The sequence below is a fragment of the Meleagris gallopavo genome, chromosome 4, assembly GCF_905368555.1.
Source record: "Meleagris gallopavo chromosome 4, MGAL_WU_HG_1.1, whole genome shotgun sequence".
NCBI lineage: Eukaryota > Metazoa > Chordata > Aves > Galliformes > Phasianidae > Meleagris > Meleagris gallopavo.
In genome coordinates this window covers 23274976-23292990 of record NC_139407.1, presented here as the reverse complement: position 1 = coordinate 23292990, position 18015 = coordinate 23274976, and the positions used below count along the sequence as shown (strand labels likewise).

The following is an 18015-nucleotide window of genomic DNA, read 5'->3' as shown; positions in this document are numbered from 1 at the left end:
TTAGAAGATAAGTGGAAGCTTTATTTGTAGCTTACATGCTATTAAAAGGTATAGCTACAGAAGTTAGGTGCTATAAGAGCTCAGATAAGCAGCTTCTGACAGGCTTTGACATCTGCCAAGGGAACCACACACATCTGCACAGCTCTGCCAGTTCATCGCCCAACCACACACCTTTAAAGAGGGTTCTGGGCAACTTCTTCCAGTTCACACTGCCTTTCAGGGCTGCAGTTTGAGCAAACAAATACAGATTAATACAAAAGAGGGCCAGAGGAAGCATTTGTCCCCACATTAGCAACGTTCTGTGGAAATGTACCTTGGTCAGAATGAAGAAAGATGAGCTTGAAGGACCGGGCCTGATAAATGCTGCTTGTTCAATGCTTCTAATGCTGAGCAGGTCTCGGAAAGGAAAGGAGTTTGGACATGGGGTCAGACACACCAATCTCATGCCCACAACGGGCCTCTGCCCAGAATAGCTCAGGGTCTCTTCCTGTTCCAGTTTAAAAGCTGTTTTGTTTTTTTTTGCTGTTAAAAGAAGTCAATGCCACTGAAGACCTAGCATCCTTAGTAAGCAGAAGTGCAGTCTGTCCTACAGGAGCGCTGCAACAACGCTCGGAAGAAGCAGGAGCTTTGGCAAGCGCTGTGATTACAGGCACACTTATCCGGAGGGATGCTAACCGGGGAGCGAGAGATGGGCAGAAGGAAACCACTATCAGCAGGACCCAAATTGCAGAGCAGGGGCGCGAACCGCAGCGGAACAGCCGCCCTCACTCCAGAAGCGGAGGTTTGTCTCCCGGACACGAGGGGCCGCGTTCCCCCGGCGCTTCCCCTACAGACCACCGAGCGCTCAGCGGAGCCTCTCGAGCCCTCTACCTGCCGCCCTCCTCGTGGGGACGGAGGAAGCACACGCGCTCCCCTTCGCAGCCCGCGCAGCAGGGCCCAGGAGCGGACCCCGGGCGGGCAGCAGGGCTGAGCTTCACCATACCGAGAGGAACAACGCGCCGCTCAGGCCTCAACTCCCCTCCTTTTGCGCTCTACCCGGCTTTGTATATTTAAACCACGCTGCAGCATCCCGCTCCGCCCAATCACAGCGCGCGCAGATCCCGGCGGCGAATGGCAGCCGTCCCCGCGGTTTTTTAAACCGTCCCTCTCCACCAATCGCCGCCCGGCACTCTTAGCCCCGCCCCCCCGCTCTCCTCACCCCAACCGGTTCTAGCGAGTATGAGAGCTAACGACTCCCTGCGCACGACCTAACCGCGGAGCTGCTGCAGCCGTGACGTCACAGCGCGGCGAGCGAATCCGCGGCGGCCGGAGCCGGGCCGGGCGGGGCCGCAGGCAGTTTGAACCGGCGCGGCGGCCAATGGGAGGTGGTGGGCGGGCTCCGAGGCGCGGCGGCTCAAGTTGCTGTGGCGGGTAGGGGCTGCGGAAAACAAGAGGCTGTAAGTGCGCCGCCGGCAAACCAGTCCGCAGGAGCCGCGCTGGGAGCAGGGCCCACGTCGCCAACACTAAACCCCCTCAGCCAGGCAAGGCCACGCGGCACCCGCTGCCACCGGGTTCTCGCGGAGCGCGGTCGGGAGGAACCGAGGCGGGCGGAGGAGCGAGCGAGCGGGCGGCGCGCGGGGCGGGCGGCGCGGAGCCGGCGGCGGGTCCCGGCGGGAGGGGCAGGGCCGCGGGGAGGGCGGCGGGGCGGCACGGAGGGCAGGGAGCGGGCGGGAGCGCAGGGCTTGGCGGGGAGCGGGCGGGCGGCGGCAGAGCAGGGCAGGGCCGGCCCGGGGCGGGCGGAGCGGTGGGCGAGGGGCGGGAGCGCGGCGGGGCCCGCCCGGTAGTAGCGCCGCCCTCACGGCGCCGCTCCCGCCCTCCTCCGCAAGGACCCGCCGCCGAGCTCGCCATGGGCAAGGGCGACCCCAACAAGCCGCGGGGCAAGATGTCCTCGTACGCGTACTTCGTGCAGACGTGCCGCGAGGAGCACAAGAAGAAGCACCCGGACTCGTCAGTCAACTTCGCCGAGTTCTCGCGGAAGTGCTCGGAGCGGTGGAAGGTGAGCCCGGTGGAAGGGCGGCTGCTAAGCGGCCGAGGGGGGCAGCGTGGCTCCGTCTGATCCCGCCCCCCGCGCCTCTTCATTGCGTGTGTCTGCAGACGATGTCCAGCAAGGAGAAAGGCAAGTTCGAGGAGATGGCCAAGGGAGACAAAGCTCGCTATGACAGGGAGATGAAGAACTACGTTCCTCCCAAAGGAGAGAAGAAGGGAAAGAAGAAGGACCCCAACGCTCCTAAAAGACCACCGTGAGTGTTTTTGGGATTAAAAAAATCCCACAGTGTACGTTCTGCTAGCCTCTTACTTGCTTAAACGCCGTTTCTTGTTTCAGATCTGCTTTCTTCCTTTTCTGTTCTGAACACCGTCCAAAAATCAAAAACGATCATCCTGGCTTGTCTATCGGAGACACGGCAAAGAAGTTGGGTGAAATGTGGTCTGAACAGTCGGCCAAAGACAAGCAGCCCTATGAACAGAAGGCTGCAAAACTAAAGGAGAAGTATGAAAAGGTACCCTGTAATGTAACAGTCATTAGCATTGTAGAAGTCCCTGTAAATGTGACTTCTGTTTTGCCCCTATCCTGCTTATAGTTCACAACTCCAACTGTATGTATTGAACTTTGTCAGGCTTCTACATGCATGGAAAGGTGTGGCAAGGAACCCTTGTGAGCCTGAATGTGGTTTTTTATATATATCAAAGGATTTTATAAGTGCTTTCCTTCCAGAAAAATGGGTCACCTACTTGGAAAAACATGCAGTCAGGTTCCAAGGCACTGTGTTTGTAAAATTCATAGAACTGTATGGATTAATGCATGTTCTACCAAAAGGTGAAAACATGAAAGTCCTAAGGTTGAAAACCCACTTCTCCACATAGACTGTAGCATTAAATTATTGTGCTAGTACATAACTGTTGTCAGAGTTCCATCACCAGCAACTAAGCATCATCTTTCTTGCAGGATATTGCAGCGTATCGTGCCAAGAGCAAGAGTGATGCAGGAAAAAAGGGCCCAGGTAGGCCTGCAGGATCTAAGAAGAAAGCAGAACCAGAAGAGGAGGAGGAGGAGGAAGAGGAAGATGAGGAAGAGGAAGAAGAAGAAGAGGATGAGGAGTAAATGAATGCCCTGCTGTAAAGATTTATGCTCAAAATCCAATATTTTGCTAAGAATGTGAACTCAAGTGCAGCTCATTGTTAGCTTCAGTATAAAAATCTGTACAGATTGTGTATAGGTAATGTGGTTCTTTGTAGGGAGACCTCTATTTCTAAAGTAAGTAGTAGCTGAGTGCTGCTACAGTTCAGTTTTAAAAGAAAAAGTTGTGGAATGTTTCTGCATATTTAATGGTTTTTTTGTTGAAATTCAGTGAATGATAGCCAGGTGTGTGTTTTTTTTTTTTTTTTTAGCTAAGTAAAATAAAGGAGGTAGCTTAATAGCTGATCTTATATTTTGTAGTATATTCATTGTATTACTTTTTTTAACGATTTTGTAATAAAATGTTGTACATGATTATTGTTGTATTTGTTATGCTTGAGAGGGAGGGAGCCTTCTCCCAGTGGAGTCCTCTAAGCTTCTAGAATTTAGAGGATCTTTTCTTTTGTCTTTGTTATCCTCTCTCATACACGCTACTTTTAGTCACAGTTGATGTCTTCTCCCGTGCTGGTATTTGCCTGTATCACCTTCAGAGTTAAAAATCTTACAGTTTTATTGCTGAAATTGACCATACCCGAATTTCCATCCACTCTCCCCCCCAAAAAAAAACAAAAACAAAAACACCCTATTGAAACTACTGAAATAGAGGCTTTAAAGGTTTGCCTTTTGTTAGCTGAGAAATAAGTCTTAGGAAATGTCCTGCTGTCCGTATCAGGAAGGCTGGCTGTTGGACAGATGTGCTCAGAGGCATGTCTTTCCTGATGTTCCACACTTTCCTTCCTTCACCCCTTGGCCCCAGTATAAGTGACTTGTCATAAAGGACACAGCTTGTGAAATAGCACGAACAATTTTGGAATGTTCTCACATAGCGAGAGTTAAGATTCCTGCAAAGAGGAAGAGGCATTTTTAAAGAACACCTGCTCCTGGTACTTCATTAGCTGTGGAGTTAACAGTAGCACCAGTTACACTGTTTCATAGTCTTCCCAGATTTTTACTCAAACTTGGCATGAATATATAATGAATAATATCTCTAGGCATTTAACAGAATTTCCACATGGAAAACTGAAGGTTCCATAGCTAAACTAATATGCTCCATTTAATTTGTTGAGATAACAGGTTAAAAAAATCCTTTTAGTACAACTTGAAAGCCCAGTGCTGACAGTTACTTCATGTCTAGAGAGTAAGTGCTATAAAGAGCACGTTTCAGCTTTTTTTTTTTACATCTACTGTCCAGCAAAAGTTCTGAAAAATGGGAAAAGTAGTTGCTTGTATAGATGTCAGATAAAAAATGGTTTCAGTGCATCACCATGGTACATGGCACACTGAATATTCATGAAAGCATGGAAATAAGGTAGCTAAAGGCAACTCAAAATACTTTATACTGAAGTAGGATATCAAGGTCTGAAGGCCTCAAAAGCCCAAAGCTGCACTGTGTGCTCTTTAGTACAGCTTTTGCAGTTCTAGAGAACCTTTGTACTTATTTCCATATATACTATATAATACTCTTCCATATCGATACAATTCTCTTTCACAGGATGTAGCTGAGACTACGCTGGTATTATTCTTTGCACCTTCTGTTCAGGTTTTCCTGTAGAAACTCCCCTTCACCTCCCCTGAATTCTCAGTGGGAATGATGCAGTGACTGAAGATAATCAGTAATTTTTTGAATAGTACATTGCCCTTTTGATAAGAAGGGTGCTGAATACAAATTAAAGGCATGGAAAAGAGCATATGGAATCACTACCTTTGACTGAAGCTCAGGAGCTTCAGATAATGCCCATCTGTGGACACTGAAAGAAGCAGTGCTGGGAGGATCCAGCAAGTGATCAAAGAAAAAAAAAAAAGTTCAGAAAAGGCCACAATAGTTTGCATAGTTAAAAAAAGTGGAAGTTATTTCCAAACCTGTAAAACAGAAGAAACTCTCACTTTGACAACCAGATGCAGCAGGGAAAAATACGAGCAGGACAAGTTGAAAAAATACACGGATTAATAACTTCCATAAACATAAGAACTAAGACGCCTACCAAAACAGTCCTTTGGGACGAAAGATGATTATGATAGAAAATCAGTGTTCAGAGAAGATTTCAGGAAAATGAAGTCTTTTTAAAAAAATCTTGTATAGGAGTTTCAGAAAGTTCTCATGACGGAATTTTTAATGGAGGAGGCATGGTGGAGCATCTGTCTCAAATCCAACTGTAAAAGGTTTTGAAATGAAATGACAGGACAGATGGTATTCATCCCAGAGTTCTAAAGAAACTCAAGGATGAAATGGCTGAACCTTTAGCTGTACTTTATGTATGTTTTTTTCACTTAAAGCTGCCTTAGCACTGGAGGAACGGGAGGTCACAAATATGATGCTAATTTTTAGAAAGTATTCCTTGGAGATACAGGGCACTTCAGACCAGAATATCCATCTGGCAAGCTATGAAGTTCTTATAGCCCAGATGAGAATTTCTGGATCACGCACTGAAAACGAAGCTAGGGAGATCGGGTATGTCTACTCCATCTGAATTTCCCAACAGACTCCTCATAAAAGAAAGGAAGCCATCACTGAAGGTCTTAACAAGTGACTGGTTTATACACGGAGACAGAATAGGACCTAGTTGTCAGTTTCACCAGTGGAGGAAAAATCACCTGTGAAAACCCATAGGCTGTTTTTGGAGGCTAGGCAAAGGGCTAGTGAAGACTTTCATATACACACGTGAATGATTTGTAGAAAAGTGGTGAACAGTGCTGCAACAGAGATGAGAGTTAACTGTGAAGAACAATAAAGGCAGTGTGAAGAACTGCAAAGGCAGCAGGATTTAAACAGAAGGTGAAATATGCTGTCAATACAAAATATATTATATGTTAATATGTGCTCCCCAAACACATGCAAAGGGGAAAATGGTCTAATGTTTATATCACTGGTAATGAGGATGGACAATAAGCTACATTATACTAGTCTGGAGGAGATGCTGGAGCTATAATAATTCTGTGAAGATGTAATGGATGAAACAGCACATCAGGCATTTATTATTAGATAAAAGAATTTGGAAGAAAAAAAAAAAAGAACTGTTTATGAACACGTTATCTTCTTCCTGAAGAAATGTAAGGTTTCATTTTCCTTACACCAACTTCACGAACAAAGCCTACTTAGAAAGTTGGTCTTACTTTTCCCAAGAGAATCCTATGGTCTGAAGCACAGTAAATATTCTTTGTTTTGTTTCGTTTTCAAAAGGAAGACCTTAATCAACACAGCTATGGACACAGGAACTAAATGCAATATATCCAGGCTTTAAAACTCAAATAGCAACAAAGAAATCATCAATGAGCATGGAGAGAAAATCAGAAAAAAATGAAATAGGAGTTCTATCTTTGATCAGCTGATGTTCTGTTTATCTATTTCATAATGGTGTATCAGAAGAATCTTGTATGTAATACTAGCATATTATCTACTACTTATAGCTTAGGGACAGCTTATTTGCTGTGGTGGTGCCTTCACTTGCCTTGCCATCCTTAACAAACATTTATCTTTGTTGTCTCATTTTGACTTGTATTTCTTTCCACATCTTGAAAAATCTAAATTCTTTGCCTACTACCTCTGCATTTCTGGAATTGCTGCTCATATGAGCTGCTTCACAGCTCAGTCTGCTTCTCCACAACTCCTTTTGAGTTCAGTGTCTGGAATCCTCTAACAGAGCACAGATGTAGAGGTTATTGCTACATTCTCCAACACACAGAGCCTTTGTGGGACTCATAGCCCTTCAAATTGTGACATGTGCCTGAGACTGAAAACTATCCAGTAAAAGAAAAAAAGTTGATTTTTCTGTCTACACAATTTTCTCTTAATCAGTGCAATCAAGAACTGCCACAGGCCAGCAATAAGTGAGTGAACCTGCTCCAGCCAGATATCCTAAGATAACTAACTTTGGCCTCATTACTGGAGAGGTTCTTGTTTCAGAACTGAATGCAGTGTCTGCCATCAGAAAAATCTTTGAGCAGGAAATCTCATGCTTCATCTACAAGTTCTATGGCTATTCTCAAAGTCTCTTAATCCAAACATCTATTGCTGAAGTTGTACCCCTAAGTGGGCTCATCAGCAGAGTGAAGGAATGACGTTTGAATGGACAAGCTGTAATTCTACGGTCAAGTAGCTTTCAATAGAAAAGACCACATCCTTCCAAAAGGTCTTTTGAAAAATGTGATGACATTCTTGTCAGCACTGCCATCTTGAAGCCAGCTGCTGGCTAGCTGAATTCAGCACTGACCTAGCACCAACTCCTCCTTTGGGAATCTAGACCATTAGCAAGACCATCATTCTTCCATATCTCACTGATTTGTCTCAGCAAGGGAACAAACTGCAATGCCAGTGTGTCTCTTAAGGAAACTGGAAATTTGTTGTGTAATCAGATGTGACGGATGACCAGTGTCTGCCTAGATTCAAAACGTGGCCATACAGATTCTGGAATACTGAATAGAAAACAGTTTCTAGCTCAAAGTCCTCAAACTGTCAATTGCCAGAAGATGAGAAGTATCCTTGCCCCTAGTCCTTTCACTCTGCCTTGTGCTGCTTGACCACACCAATCCTACTGAGGGAAACAAGGCAACTGCCTGGACTTTCTGTCTGATCTTGTATGTAGTTTTATATTTCTTTTGATAAGTTCAGTTCCTATCCCAAATCAGAATATTCTTTGCTTTTGTGCAGTAGAGAAAAAGGGTCCTGACTATTTCAGAAACAAGGACTCCAAACATCACATGAAAGATAATATTCTGTAACAGACAAAAGAAACCCCTCACTGAGGGCTGCTGTTGCCATCTCATGCATCTTGGGTGCTGACATTAGGGGTTCTTTAATACAGGTGGTGCTTAACTGCTTCTCCCAGCCTTCACTCCTTTCAGCCTTCTCATGAGACTGATTGTGCAGCAGACATTATTCTTGCACAAGAAAGGGCACAAATTCCACACCTGGTCACGAGTTGGCACCGCACTGGAGGCAGTTCTGCCTTCGCATGCATGGGACCAGCGGTACCCAGAGCCGTTCGTCCTGCTTTACCTGCCCGCCAGCTCACACACGGCACGCTTCTCCCTCAAGCAACCACATTTCTTTTCAGCTAAATATATTCTTAACAAGAATTAGAAGGGATCCAACATGCACGCATACCTTTTTGTCTTGGTGTTTAAATCATCTCTCATTTCTTCCAGCCCTTGATCCTTTCCTCGCAGTGCACCTGTTTAATGGAAGGAATTTGCATTTTTCATCAATTAAAGTCCATCAGACCATAAGCTATGCCATTACCTTGCTGTAGAGTCTTCGTCCACTTGATTGTTCAGAGCAATGCAACATTGCAAAAAACTCACAGGTGGAACTGATTGCTTTTTTCCCCCCCCTCTTTTACCAGGACCTTTTGTTCTACTTTACAAATCATCCTCATGCTCATTTTTTAATGTGAGCGTATTAAATCTACCTAATTATATCAGTGCAGGTAGTACAAAAATCCAAGTGTGTCCACATGGCAACTCATGGTGAGAACTTCACTTCTGACTTCTCTGGACAAAAACTCATCCCCCACAGATATGACAAAAAGTACCTAGGTAAAAAGTAAAATAAAGCATTTTTAATATTTGTAAGTTTGCAGCACAGAAGTTCTCAAGACTTAGAGATACGGGGTTCCTATATAGATAACAATCCATTTTTACTCTGTAAAAAATATAGTAAACCCAAAAATTCAAATATTTTATTTACTTCACCTAAAAAACAAGCAACCCATAAGATATACACGTTTCCCAGATTTCTCCCTAATAAATTTCTGAAAGATTTATACAATTTCTACAGAAACATACAGTGTATCAAAATCTGCATAAATCAAATTTATAAAATATGTAGAAATGCATAGTGATATTATCATCGACTTACAAAGCAAGAATATGGGAATTATTATTTTTTTCCAAGCAAGCTATAGTATGAAAAAGTCATTACAGCAACAGCTTCTTATGATCTCATGTTTCAGTCTCACATACAGATGTGTATTTGCACACAGCATCAGCTTGTAATGAATTGCACAAAACACTCATTTAAAATGCACAATTTATGTGCCACCACTCTTTCTCTTATGCATAGTAATATGATTAAATTAATCTACCCAGCACACAAAAATGGAGTCAGTTTTCATACACACAAGGAACAAGTACCGACACACACCCTTATTTTCCATTTTCCAGTTTCTCCCTCCTTTATTTTCTATTTTTCATACCTCTGAAAAGGATAGATGAGAAGTTTAAAGAAACTAGGAAAGATCCCAAACTAATATATCAGTGCAGTCTGCCCTAGAAAGATCAAATTCTCACCATGTATGATACACAACCCTTGTTAACACCAATGAAAGCTGCATGCAATGCTATTCTAGATTCCAGGGAGTATTTAGTTGTACTTCATAGTGTGACATGTTATAGGCATAACTCTAAGTCAGTACACTGATGTCAACATTTAACAGTCACAAATCTCGAATAAGGAAGTGAGAACAAGTCGTTTCTCCTCCACCTCTCTGTTCATTCCAAGTACTTACACTCCTGAGGGAGTTCTCATCAACTCCTATTCAGAACAATTTCAGAAAGTTCTTCACACTCTGTTCTGTACACTATAGCACCAAGTGGTTATATTTTGTGTTTGTAATCCCTCAGGAAAAGTTTCCAATGAAAAAAAAAAATATGGAAAAAATTATATGAATAAATGCATCAAGATTTCCACTTCTTTTTTCCAACCTAAGTCCAGACTCCAAAATAGCGGGCAGATGTCCTTTCAAACAAGTAAGCAGATGTGTCAGTGAGTTGTACTCTTTTCCTAATTGAAAGTTTTAGTTTACCTATAAGTGATTTTCATTTAAAATAACAACATAAATGAAGCACTGGAATTTTTTTTTTTTATTTTAAATCATTGTGCAGCTTCTTAAAAATCTATTCTTTATTTTAGATTATTCTTATTTTTATGTAAGGTATGATTTAAACAAGCAAGTTAGAGCATATAGATTCTTGACTGGAATTGCAAGGGTGCTTTATTCAAACCCAACGTACGACATTGGTGCTAACCTTGCCACTGAGCTCCTCCTTGCTCCATACCAGGTGCCAAGCTGCTCCCCCACATGCATACCAGAGCAGAGGTGGGCCAATGGCCCTGACATGAAATTTTGGAGCATCTGCAGCGAAGGGGCCTGTCAGAGTGGCCCACTGACAAACAGCCCAGCTGAAGACAGCAGCTGTCTTCAGCTACACAGTAACTGGGGTGGGACACAGTAGTGGGGTGGGACAGCTGATCCCTGCCTGTAATGACATCCATTGTATAATTTCCAGCAAATGCTTTTCTTGTGAAAGAGAGAAACGGAAGAGGCACTAAATATGTTGAAATTCACCTTCCAAAAAAGCAGCATGACTGTGAGAGAAGGCCACCCTGGCTAATAACCTGTGGCAGTGCTTAGTAAGATGTAAAATTAAATAAAAATTTACAACAGGTTGATAATCACCAAGTTCTGTGAAAATCTGGTTACTCCAACCTTTTCAAGTTTGTGTAAAAAAAACTGCCTTCAGACCCCTGAGTGTAATCCCAAAGAAGACAACAACGCCTTTAACCATGTTCCTATGAAACACAGCTAACAGCGCATTAAGTTACCAACGTCTTAAAACAAAAAGATGTAAACATCTACAGAGTTTAAGGTAAAAGCAGTTTTGTAAACATTAACTGCGGATGATCATGTTATTGTAATAATCACAGTTCATCTATGTCCTTCATCCAAGTCAGGAGGCTCGGAGCTGTACAGTTAATAATTGCAGCAGTTTTCAGGCTATTTTCAGTCCTGTACAAATGAACGTGTCAGTAGGTAGGTTCTGTTTATCTACACACTAAGAATGTTGTTCATTTCCCATTTCTGCGTTGCTTTACTGGAATCACACTCTGAAATGAAAACTTGGTGTAGGACTTCTGACCGATCCAAGCACTTCCCTGAAGGAATGTGTGTAAATCTATGCAGATTCTGGAAAAAAAAAAAAAAAGCAAACACAAAACAAAAAACACCAGGGATATTAAAAAAAAAAACAAAAACACAAAAAGAAAACCAACCACCAATCAAAAAACAGACAAAATTTTCTTCACAACTGTAATGTAGCTATTTGCAGTTACAAAATCAGGGTTCAGGATCCCTGAAAAAGATCAGTTCCATACTTGTTCCATTTAATTGTTAAACTTAGATTTTTACGTCCTTTGTATTATGAAATGTTTGATGCACTTAGGTCAACTTGAAACGCCTTGCATTTCTCACTGGAAACAAACTGCTAAGAAAATAAGCAAAACCGTGCCTAAAACGCTTCCAGCATTTTCATCTGTCCCATAACCCAAACAAAAGATTAACTCTTGAGGACAGCTTTACGAGAGCTGACCTTTCCGGGCACATCCTCCTTTGGTTAGCCCTCACATATAGCAATGTTAACTTCACTGGGGAAAAAGCAATAACTTTGCTGCCTGTTTGACTGGTTGAAGGAAGAAAAGAGGAGATGAGAGCAAGGCTGGCCTCCAGAGCAACAGGAGACAGCTTCGGAGACTGCAGACCTATTGTGTTGAGTGCAGTCAGGCTGAGACTCACACGTTTGGTTTCTTTTAGCCCTCTCACCATTTGCCAAGCAGTTTCTGGCTCCTGGCCGCCCCACTGCCCAGCTGTATGCATTGTGCCAAGTGAGAGGGTAGCAGCAAATCTGCTGCAGTGCGGCTGCACAGCCCTGCTCCGTGTTCTCCCCAGCACAGGAGGGTGTGCTGGATCTTTCTCCTGTTGCCCCATCACTTGCAGATGTACGTGCACATCCACATGCTGGGGCAGCTCGATGTGCATGCCCATCGTGGGGATGGACGCTGCCTGGAGAGGTAAATGGAAGTCGGAGCAGAAGCCATGAGCTGACCTCTGCCAGCTGCGTTCCGGGTCACCAAAAGCCCTGCTGCTAAATTGCAGAAGCATAGATGTTATGCTCACCAATCTGGCACATGAACTAGCATTACAGAACCAATCGACTGGGCAGATAACTTCTCCTGGCACGAGAACAGCAGGCCACAACGTTCTTCAGCAGTTCATAAGCATTTCATTCCTTATACCCTCATTAGGAGAAATGGTCATACTCTTTGTGCTGCACAGCAGAGAGTGCCAAAGTCCTAAGATCTGCTTGGTTACACACCCTTGGTGGTCCTTTTGCTCTCATCTCCTCCCTGTATTTTTTTCTGGAAGCCAATCAGTGTTTTGTTCTGCAGCCCAGACTGTGCCCACCAGGCTTCCTTATAACTTGTGGTAATAAGCAACCAATTACACAATTGGTACCACTGGGGAGGAAATGGATCATCTCGCATAAATGAAATGCTTAGAGGAGAGCCAAGTAACATGCTGGGATGCACTAGAATGGCTGGAGAGGTAACAAGTGTTATATATTATTCTGATACTAAAGCCAAAGTCAGCAGGCACTGAAATACTCCTTACTGATTTTTACATTTCAGATTTAAAAAACTTTGCCCATCTAAATGGCACAAGATGTTAGAAACAGCATTATGTTGCTTGAGATTTCAAAGCTCTATGGAAATAACAGAAAGGTGGGGTGGTTTTGAGGCTAACAAAAATGATTCACTACATTTAGTAGTGGCTTCCAGAAAGGCTCAGTACAGATAACCAGCTAATGAACTAATAAGTAGGCAACATGCTAAGTAGAATGAAGAAAAAAACCCACAGAAGATAATCTCAGACACTGATCAAATTTACAGAGCCACTGTCCATATCCAGTGATAACATCACCCTTACACAATTCAGTCTCGTTTTTCAACAAAAATGTAATCTTAGACTTTCAGAACTCAAATTAATAGAGGACTTATAGATGTGCTTACTACATAGCCCTTAACACCCTTAACATGTGTATCAGCCAACATTCCGAGTCTTTATTAAAAATTCATAGATTATACAATAGCATTATAATAGCACCACACCCATAATTCACAACAGAACATGTTTTCAGAGAATGGCTAAGAGAGGAGGAGAAAAGAGAAAGAAAAACTGAAAAAGGGGAGGAGCACAGAAAGACAAACAGTAATAACACTACATTCACCTATTCTTATGTAGCCTTCTTTCAGTAGACATCCCCAAATTAGATATATTGTCGCTAGCTGCTAAATGCACCTCAGCACTCAAGTCACCTTCTCACAGCACTCAATAAAGAAACTTCCTTGAAAGAAAGACACGAGCAGAGAGGGTGGTGGCATGAAAAGCTTTTAGAAACAAGGTCACTTTGCTTTCTCTGAGAAGAGTGCTAACTCCTATGATACCTGTGGCAGCACATGTAGCACCAGGAGATCTGCTTTTAACATTTTTGCTTCAGAAGTCAGCAAATGGGAGAGCCTGCAGAACACCTTTCCCTGCGGGAAGTTTTCCTAGCAAGCATGGGTTTCTGGGAGTGTGCAATTAACATTTCCTCTGCTTGTTTCAGTTAATCTTGTCATAGATCTCTACCTTATGATACATGTAGAATAATAATAGAAAAGGTGTAATAAAACAAGATGCGAATGACAATTGCTTTTCCCCATATGTCTGTTACATACCTTGAAGTATTGCCAGTCCTTGTATTCATTCAGATTACAATGTGTAATCATAATTTTGGATCCATCTGGACCTTTAGTTAAGCACTGATCATACTGCATGAGCTGATTAGCTTCATTGATTCGGAAAAGCTACAGAAAAATAAGATGGCATCTTTTGAACAGCTGACTTAAAATAATATTTTAGAAACAATGCAAAACCAATACAATTCCATCATGCTAAACTTTCTCCACTGTTATTATACCTATTTTAAGGAGAGCTCTTTATTCAACATGATGTAATATATTTTTGCTAGCAAAACCTTACCTAGCAAGACACAGATGATAACAACAAAGGGAAACCTACTTGGAAAACTTCTGGAAGTGTTCAACGAGAAGCCTTTTAGTGATTTGATGGCTAAGAAACCCCCTATCTTTGTAAAGGCTTGGTTGCAAGTCCTTGGGCTTGGGCAGTAATTTCATGAGAAAACAGTGAAACTTCAGCATTTTACACATGGAGGAAATCAAACTAATGCATACAAAACATATTCAAAAACATTATCTTAGCTACTTCTTATGAAAGAATTACAATATGCTTTGGGGTATCACCTACAGAAAAGGTATTTTAGGGAACTTCTGCATTAAATATAAAAATAAAAGAGATGCTTCCAAGGCCTACTAAAAATTAAGCAGAAGGATTTTTAAAGTGCTGTCCTGCATGTGATTTCAGACTGCAGTGAGAAAAACCACCTGGTTCAAGTCCACAACAGCACAAACAAAGGCTGCAAGTGCTGCAGAGTTATCCAGCTGAAAAAGGAGATGCAAATACAAAACAGCATGCTTGCCTGGCAGTGTGCGTAGGTTTGTGAAGATGCAGGTCAAACACAATAGCAGCATGGGTTGTAATCATCTGTTAGTAAATACATTCTGTCAATTTGTAAACAAAGCAGAGAAATTTATATTGTTTGTCTCTTGTGGTGGAAGGTGAGTTGCTGCATAGAAATATTTTACTTCCATTAGAGCAAAACAACTCTGTGAAACAAGTGAGCTGGCGTAAGGAGAGCTGTTTCCTGAAGGATTAATAATTAATTGAGGGTAAACGATGAATCAGGAGTGATGCTAAGAGTTGCACTTTTTCTAACACAGTGATATGGTTGCTTTAAAGTATGGTTCTTGCTTCTACATTTTGTACAGCAGTTTGTTTGTAATGATACTTTCAGATTCCTGTACTTCAGCAATGCCAGCATGCTTATGAGAAATCTTTAACTCCCGTTTTTGCAGGTGGCACGGAAGTGACTTTATGAACAGGCTTAAGAGAAACACGGCCTGTTATCCATTAGTGCAAGTATTTCTCTTTCATACTTGCCTCAGAGCCCCTTACCTGGTTTCCTCCCATTCTGTGGCATGGTCCAAGTTCGACAAAGCCGCCGTTGGTGTGCCCCATGCTGTCGATGCAGTAAGCTGTTTCAAAGCCCCTGATCTGGAAAAAAATGGGTTGTGCACTTTCAGTTTGTCTCAGGGGAAAACAAGTGTGAAGGAGTTCAGAAAATTCCCACTTCTCTTTCAGACCAGAAACAGCTATCTGCCAGACAGATACAAGACAAACCTGCATATGACACGTAAATAATGATGTTGTGTGTTCGAGATGGAGCTACTACCTGCCCAGACTAATTTGTGGGCTCTTACATGAGTTAAATGACACCAATAAAACTAGAGCTGGGAAGCTCAGTTCCAAACTAATGACACTGAAGTGCATGACTTCTAAATATTTTAATTTATTAAATTCCTATCAAATCATGTTCACTCTCTCAGATCTTCATAGATAAAGCAGCAGCTTGGTTAAACCACAGTCATCTTATGGAAGACACGAAGAGATAAAACTGAAGCTGCAAACAGTAGTTATTAACTCTGCAGCCTGGCTGTGCAGAAGTGTGTTATACAACAGCAATTATGTGGGGGAAAGAAGAAAAAATGGGTGAGAGGCGGGCAGATGCAAAAGGATAAAGAGTAAAACACCTGTTGGAAAGCATGCCTCAGGTACTGATAATCCCATTCTACTCTCAGAAAGATCAAAAAATAGCTTTGTAAAGATACAAATAACATTCTTGCCAGATTGCTCTGCTTTGCAGGAACCTCTTTCTCCTTTGTGCCTGTAGAAGGAAGCTGGGAGGATGGAGCTCAGAGCACAGCCCTGACTTCCAGGCAGTGCTGGGGAAGATGAAACCCACACTTCCTTTCCTGACAGTTTGGAAATGCAATTAGTGAGGTGTTACAAACATATGGGGAAAAAATCTCAGATATTGTAAGACAACTGGCAGCCACTGAAGAGTTGAAGGAAACTTCAGGGGGATCTCTGAACTTCACTCTTTGCTGTTCCTTCTCTACTGCCATTTTGCTTTTATCAACAGCAGCTTCCCACAAGGTGACCATTATTATTTTATTCTCTTCCGATGTTTTCATCTCAGTGAAACTGTGTATAACATGTGTTTCTAACCTTTTGTGTGAATTTAAAAGTAGGTCTCAAGCTAATGTACTAACTTGATGCTTTGTGTTACCTTTCAGATATGAAATAAAGGCGTTGATTGGCTCTTCAGAGACAAGACTATCTATACCCCTGCTCCATCATGCACATGCTCTGTATCACTAATTAATTCCTCAGAGAAGTCAGAGATGGCACATTATTGGTCACATAAGCATGCAGAAATCTCTATTTTCTACTGCTCTTCTGAAGTTAGAAAAACAGGTCCATCTCATCTTCACTGTTGAATGTGCTGGGACACAGAATTCCTTCCTTACTAGCAAGATAATTTTCTGGTTTTACCTCCACAACTTACAAAAATGAAATGGATAGGAGAGAAAGGGCAAGGCTGGAGCTATCTGAAAAAAGCCAAAACATCATTTGAAAATGGGAAAGAGGTATTGGCTTGAAGCCAGAAGGGGCAGAGCTCAGTGAGGTGGGCTCAGTGAGGTGGCCTGTATCCACCAGTAACATTCTGTCTCTCAGTTAAGTGACACTGTCATATTTGCTGAATTTTCTCTAAGAAAAAATGCCAAAATTGTAACTACACCCTTAATTTAGCAATGCCGTGCTCATATACATTAATGCTGGAAAAAACTGTTAAAGAATCACATCAAGTTATTACATGCAGAACAGGGATTTACCAAGGCTGTACTGGTATGAGTACATCCCAGGCTAGCAAACAGGCGTAGAAGGTACTCTCTCTGTATTTCATGACCTGTTCTGTAAGCCATCAAAAAAAAAAATTTCACCTATTCATCTTTGCCAATACTCTAATATAAACAATTTCTTTTTTTTTTTTCTTTTAGAAAGAACTAAAGTCCAATTTTGGAGAAAAAATCTTTAGACATAACTGAAGAAAGGGATAGATATAAGAACAATCCATCAAGGAAACGTGCAGCTAATTAACACAATCTCACCTCTCAAAGTAGCATTTTTTTCCCCTTTGGTTATTTTATTTCCCTGCAGCTCTCTGGCCATTTACATTACTACAGCAGGAACCAAACAGTCTCTTCTCAGCTTGATGCCAAGTAACAATTGTTTTGAATTCCCAACTTTAAAAAGAATGCTCCTAAAATAAATACATCTTCTGTGCTGTACCTACCTCTCCCCACTCCACGTTTTTAGGTGGTAAGGGATAATACGATGTTATATCATATGCTATTTCTTCCATGAACCACTTAAAACTTTTGCAGTTGTGATCTTCGCGGAACTTTTTCAGCTCAGATATATCTCCGTAGGGCAGTGCTTTTGTCTCTGGCCGGCTGGCATAAAAATAGTCTTTGTATTCATCCCACCACACTTCCACAACTCTGACATAGTTCTGTGAAGAGGAACGACATTGCTGCTATGTCAGTGCATGCACAACAGGTCAGATACAAACACATGTTAAGTCCATGAATTTAATTTTATATTCTGGTGAATTTTAAGTGAGGCAGTTTATTGTTGCCTTGAGAAGGAGAGAAAAAGGATAGCTTGCCTGGTGAACAATTATCTCCCTCACATTTACTTAAGAGCTCCGATGGCTCTTAACTCTGAATTACCTATACATGGCCTAGGTGCACACATTGTTTTGTTCTGTTGTTCTAGCATTAATGACAGTGTTAAAACAGTCACAACAAATCTGACTTCAAACAGAAATTATTTTCGTTTGTTTGAATCGTTTCGTTCAAGCAAGCACTAATTAAATAAATAAAGCTATATATAAAGGGAGCTCTCCACCTGAAGAGGGAGAAAGGTATGCCTTCATACTGCCCT

At 42.2% G+C, this 18015-nt stretch overlaps 2 protein-coding genes across 5 annotated transcripts in view; one reads left to right on the top strand and one right to left on the bottom strand.

Moving 5' to 3' along the window:
- The first annotated feature begins 1356 nt into the window (after window positions 1-1356).
- HMGB2 (high mobility group box 2) lies at window positions 1357-3529 on the top strand. Its single transcript, XM_085222471.1, has 5 exons — window positions 1357-1520; window positions 1866-2035; window positions 2134-2279; window positions 2363-2537; window positions 2984-3529. The coding sequence occupies exons 2-5, from the start codon at window positions 1886-1888 to the stop codon at window positions 3137-3139; spliced, it is 627 nt and encodes a 208-aa protein (XP_085078597.1). The 5' UTR covers window positions 1357-1520; window positions 1866-1885; the 3' UTR covers window positions 3140-3529.
- Window positions 3530-8867: 5338 nt separating this feature from the next.
- The window catches only part of GALNT7 (polypeptide N-acetylgalactosaminyltransferase 7), a 67056-nt gene continuing 57908 nt past the window's right edge, over window positions 8868-18015 (bottom strand). For 2 of the 4 annotated variants that reach the window (XM_085222469.1, XM_085222468.1), the window contains exons 9-12: window positions 17363-17581; window positions 15121-15219; window positions 13764-13892; window positions 8868-11175 (exon numbers count right to left, since the gene is read on the bottom strand). In XM_085222469.1, the coding sequence (XP_085078595.1) occupies window positions 11038-11175; window positions 13764-13892; window positions 15121-15219; window positions 17363-17581 (585 nt within the window). In that variant the 3' untranslated portion in view covers window positions 8868-11037. Of the gene's footprint in view, window positions 11176-13763; window positions 13893-14584; window positions 14667-15120; window positions 15220-17362; window positions 17582-18015 lie in introns of those variants that run through there. The other 2 variants (XR_014882912.1, XR_014882913.1) reach the window with 2 other exon arrangements.

Coding starts and splice junctions, on each gene's coding strand:
- HMGB2 (XM_085222471.1), top strand. CDS start 1,886: ATGGGCAAGGGCGACCCCAACAAGCCGCGGGGCAAGATGTCCTCGTAC. Junction 2,036..2,133: donor AGTGCTCGGAGCGGTGGAAG/GTGAGCCCGGTG, acceptor GTGTGTCTGCAG/ACGATGTCCAGCAAGGAGAA. Junction 2,538..2,983: donor TAAAGGAGAAGTATGAAAAG/GTACCCTGTAAT, acceptor TCTTTCTTGCAG/GATATTGCAGCGTATCGTGC.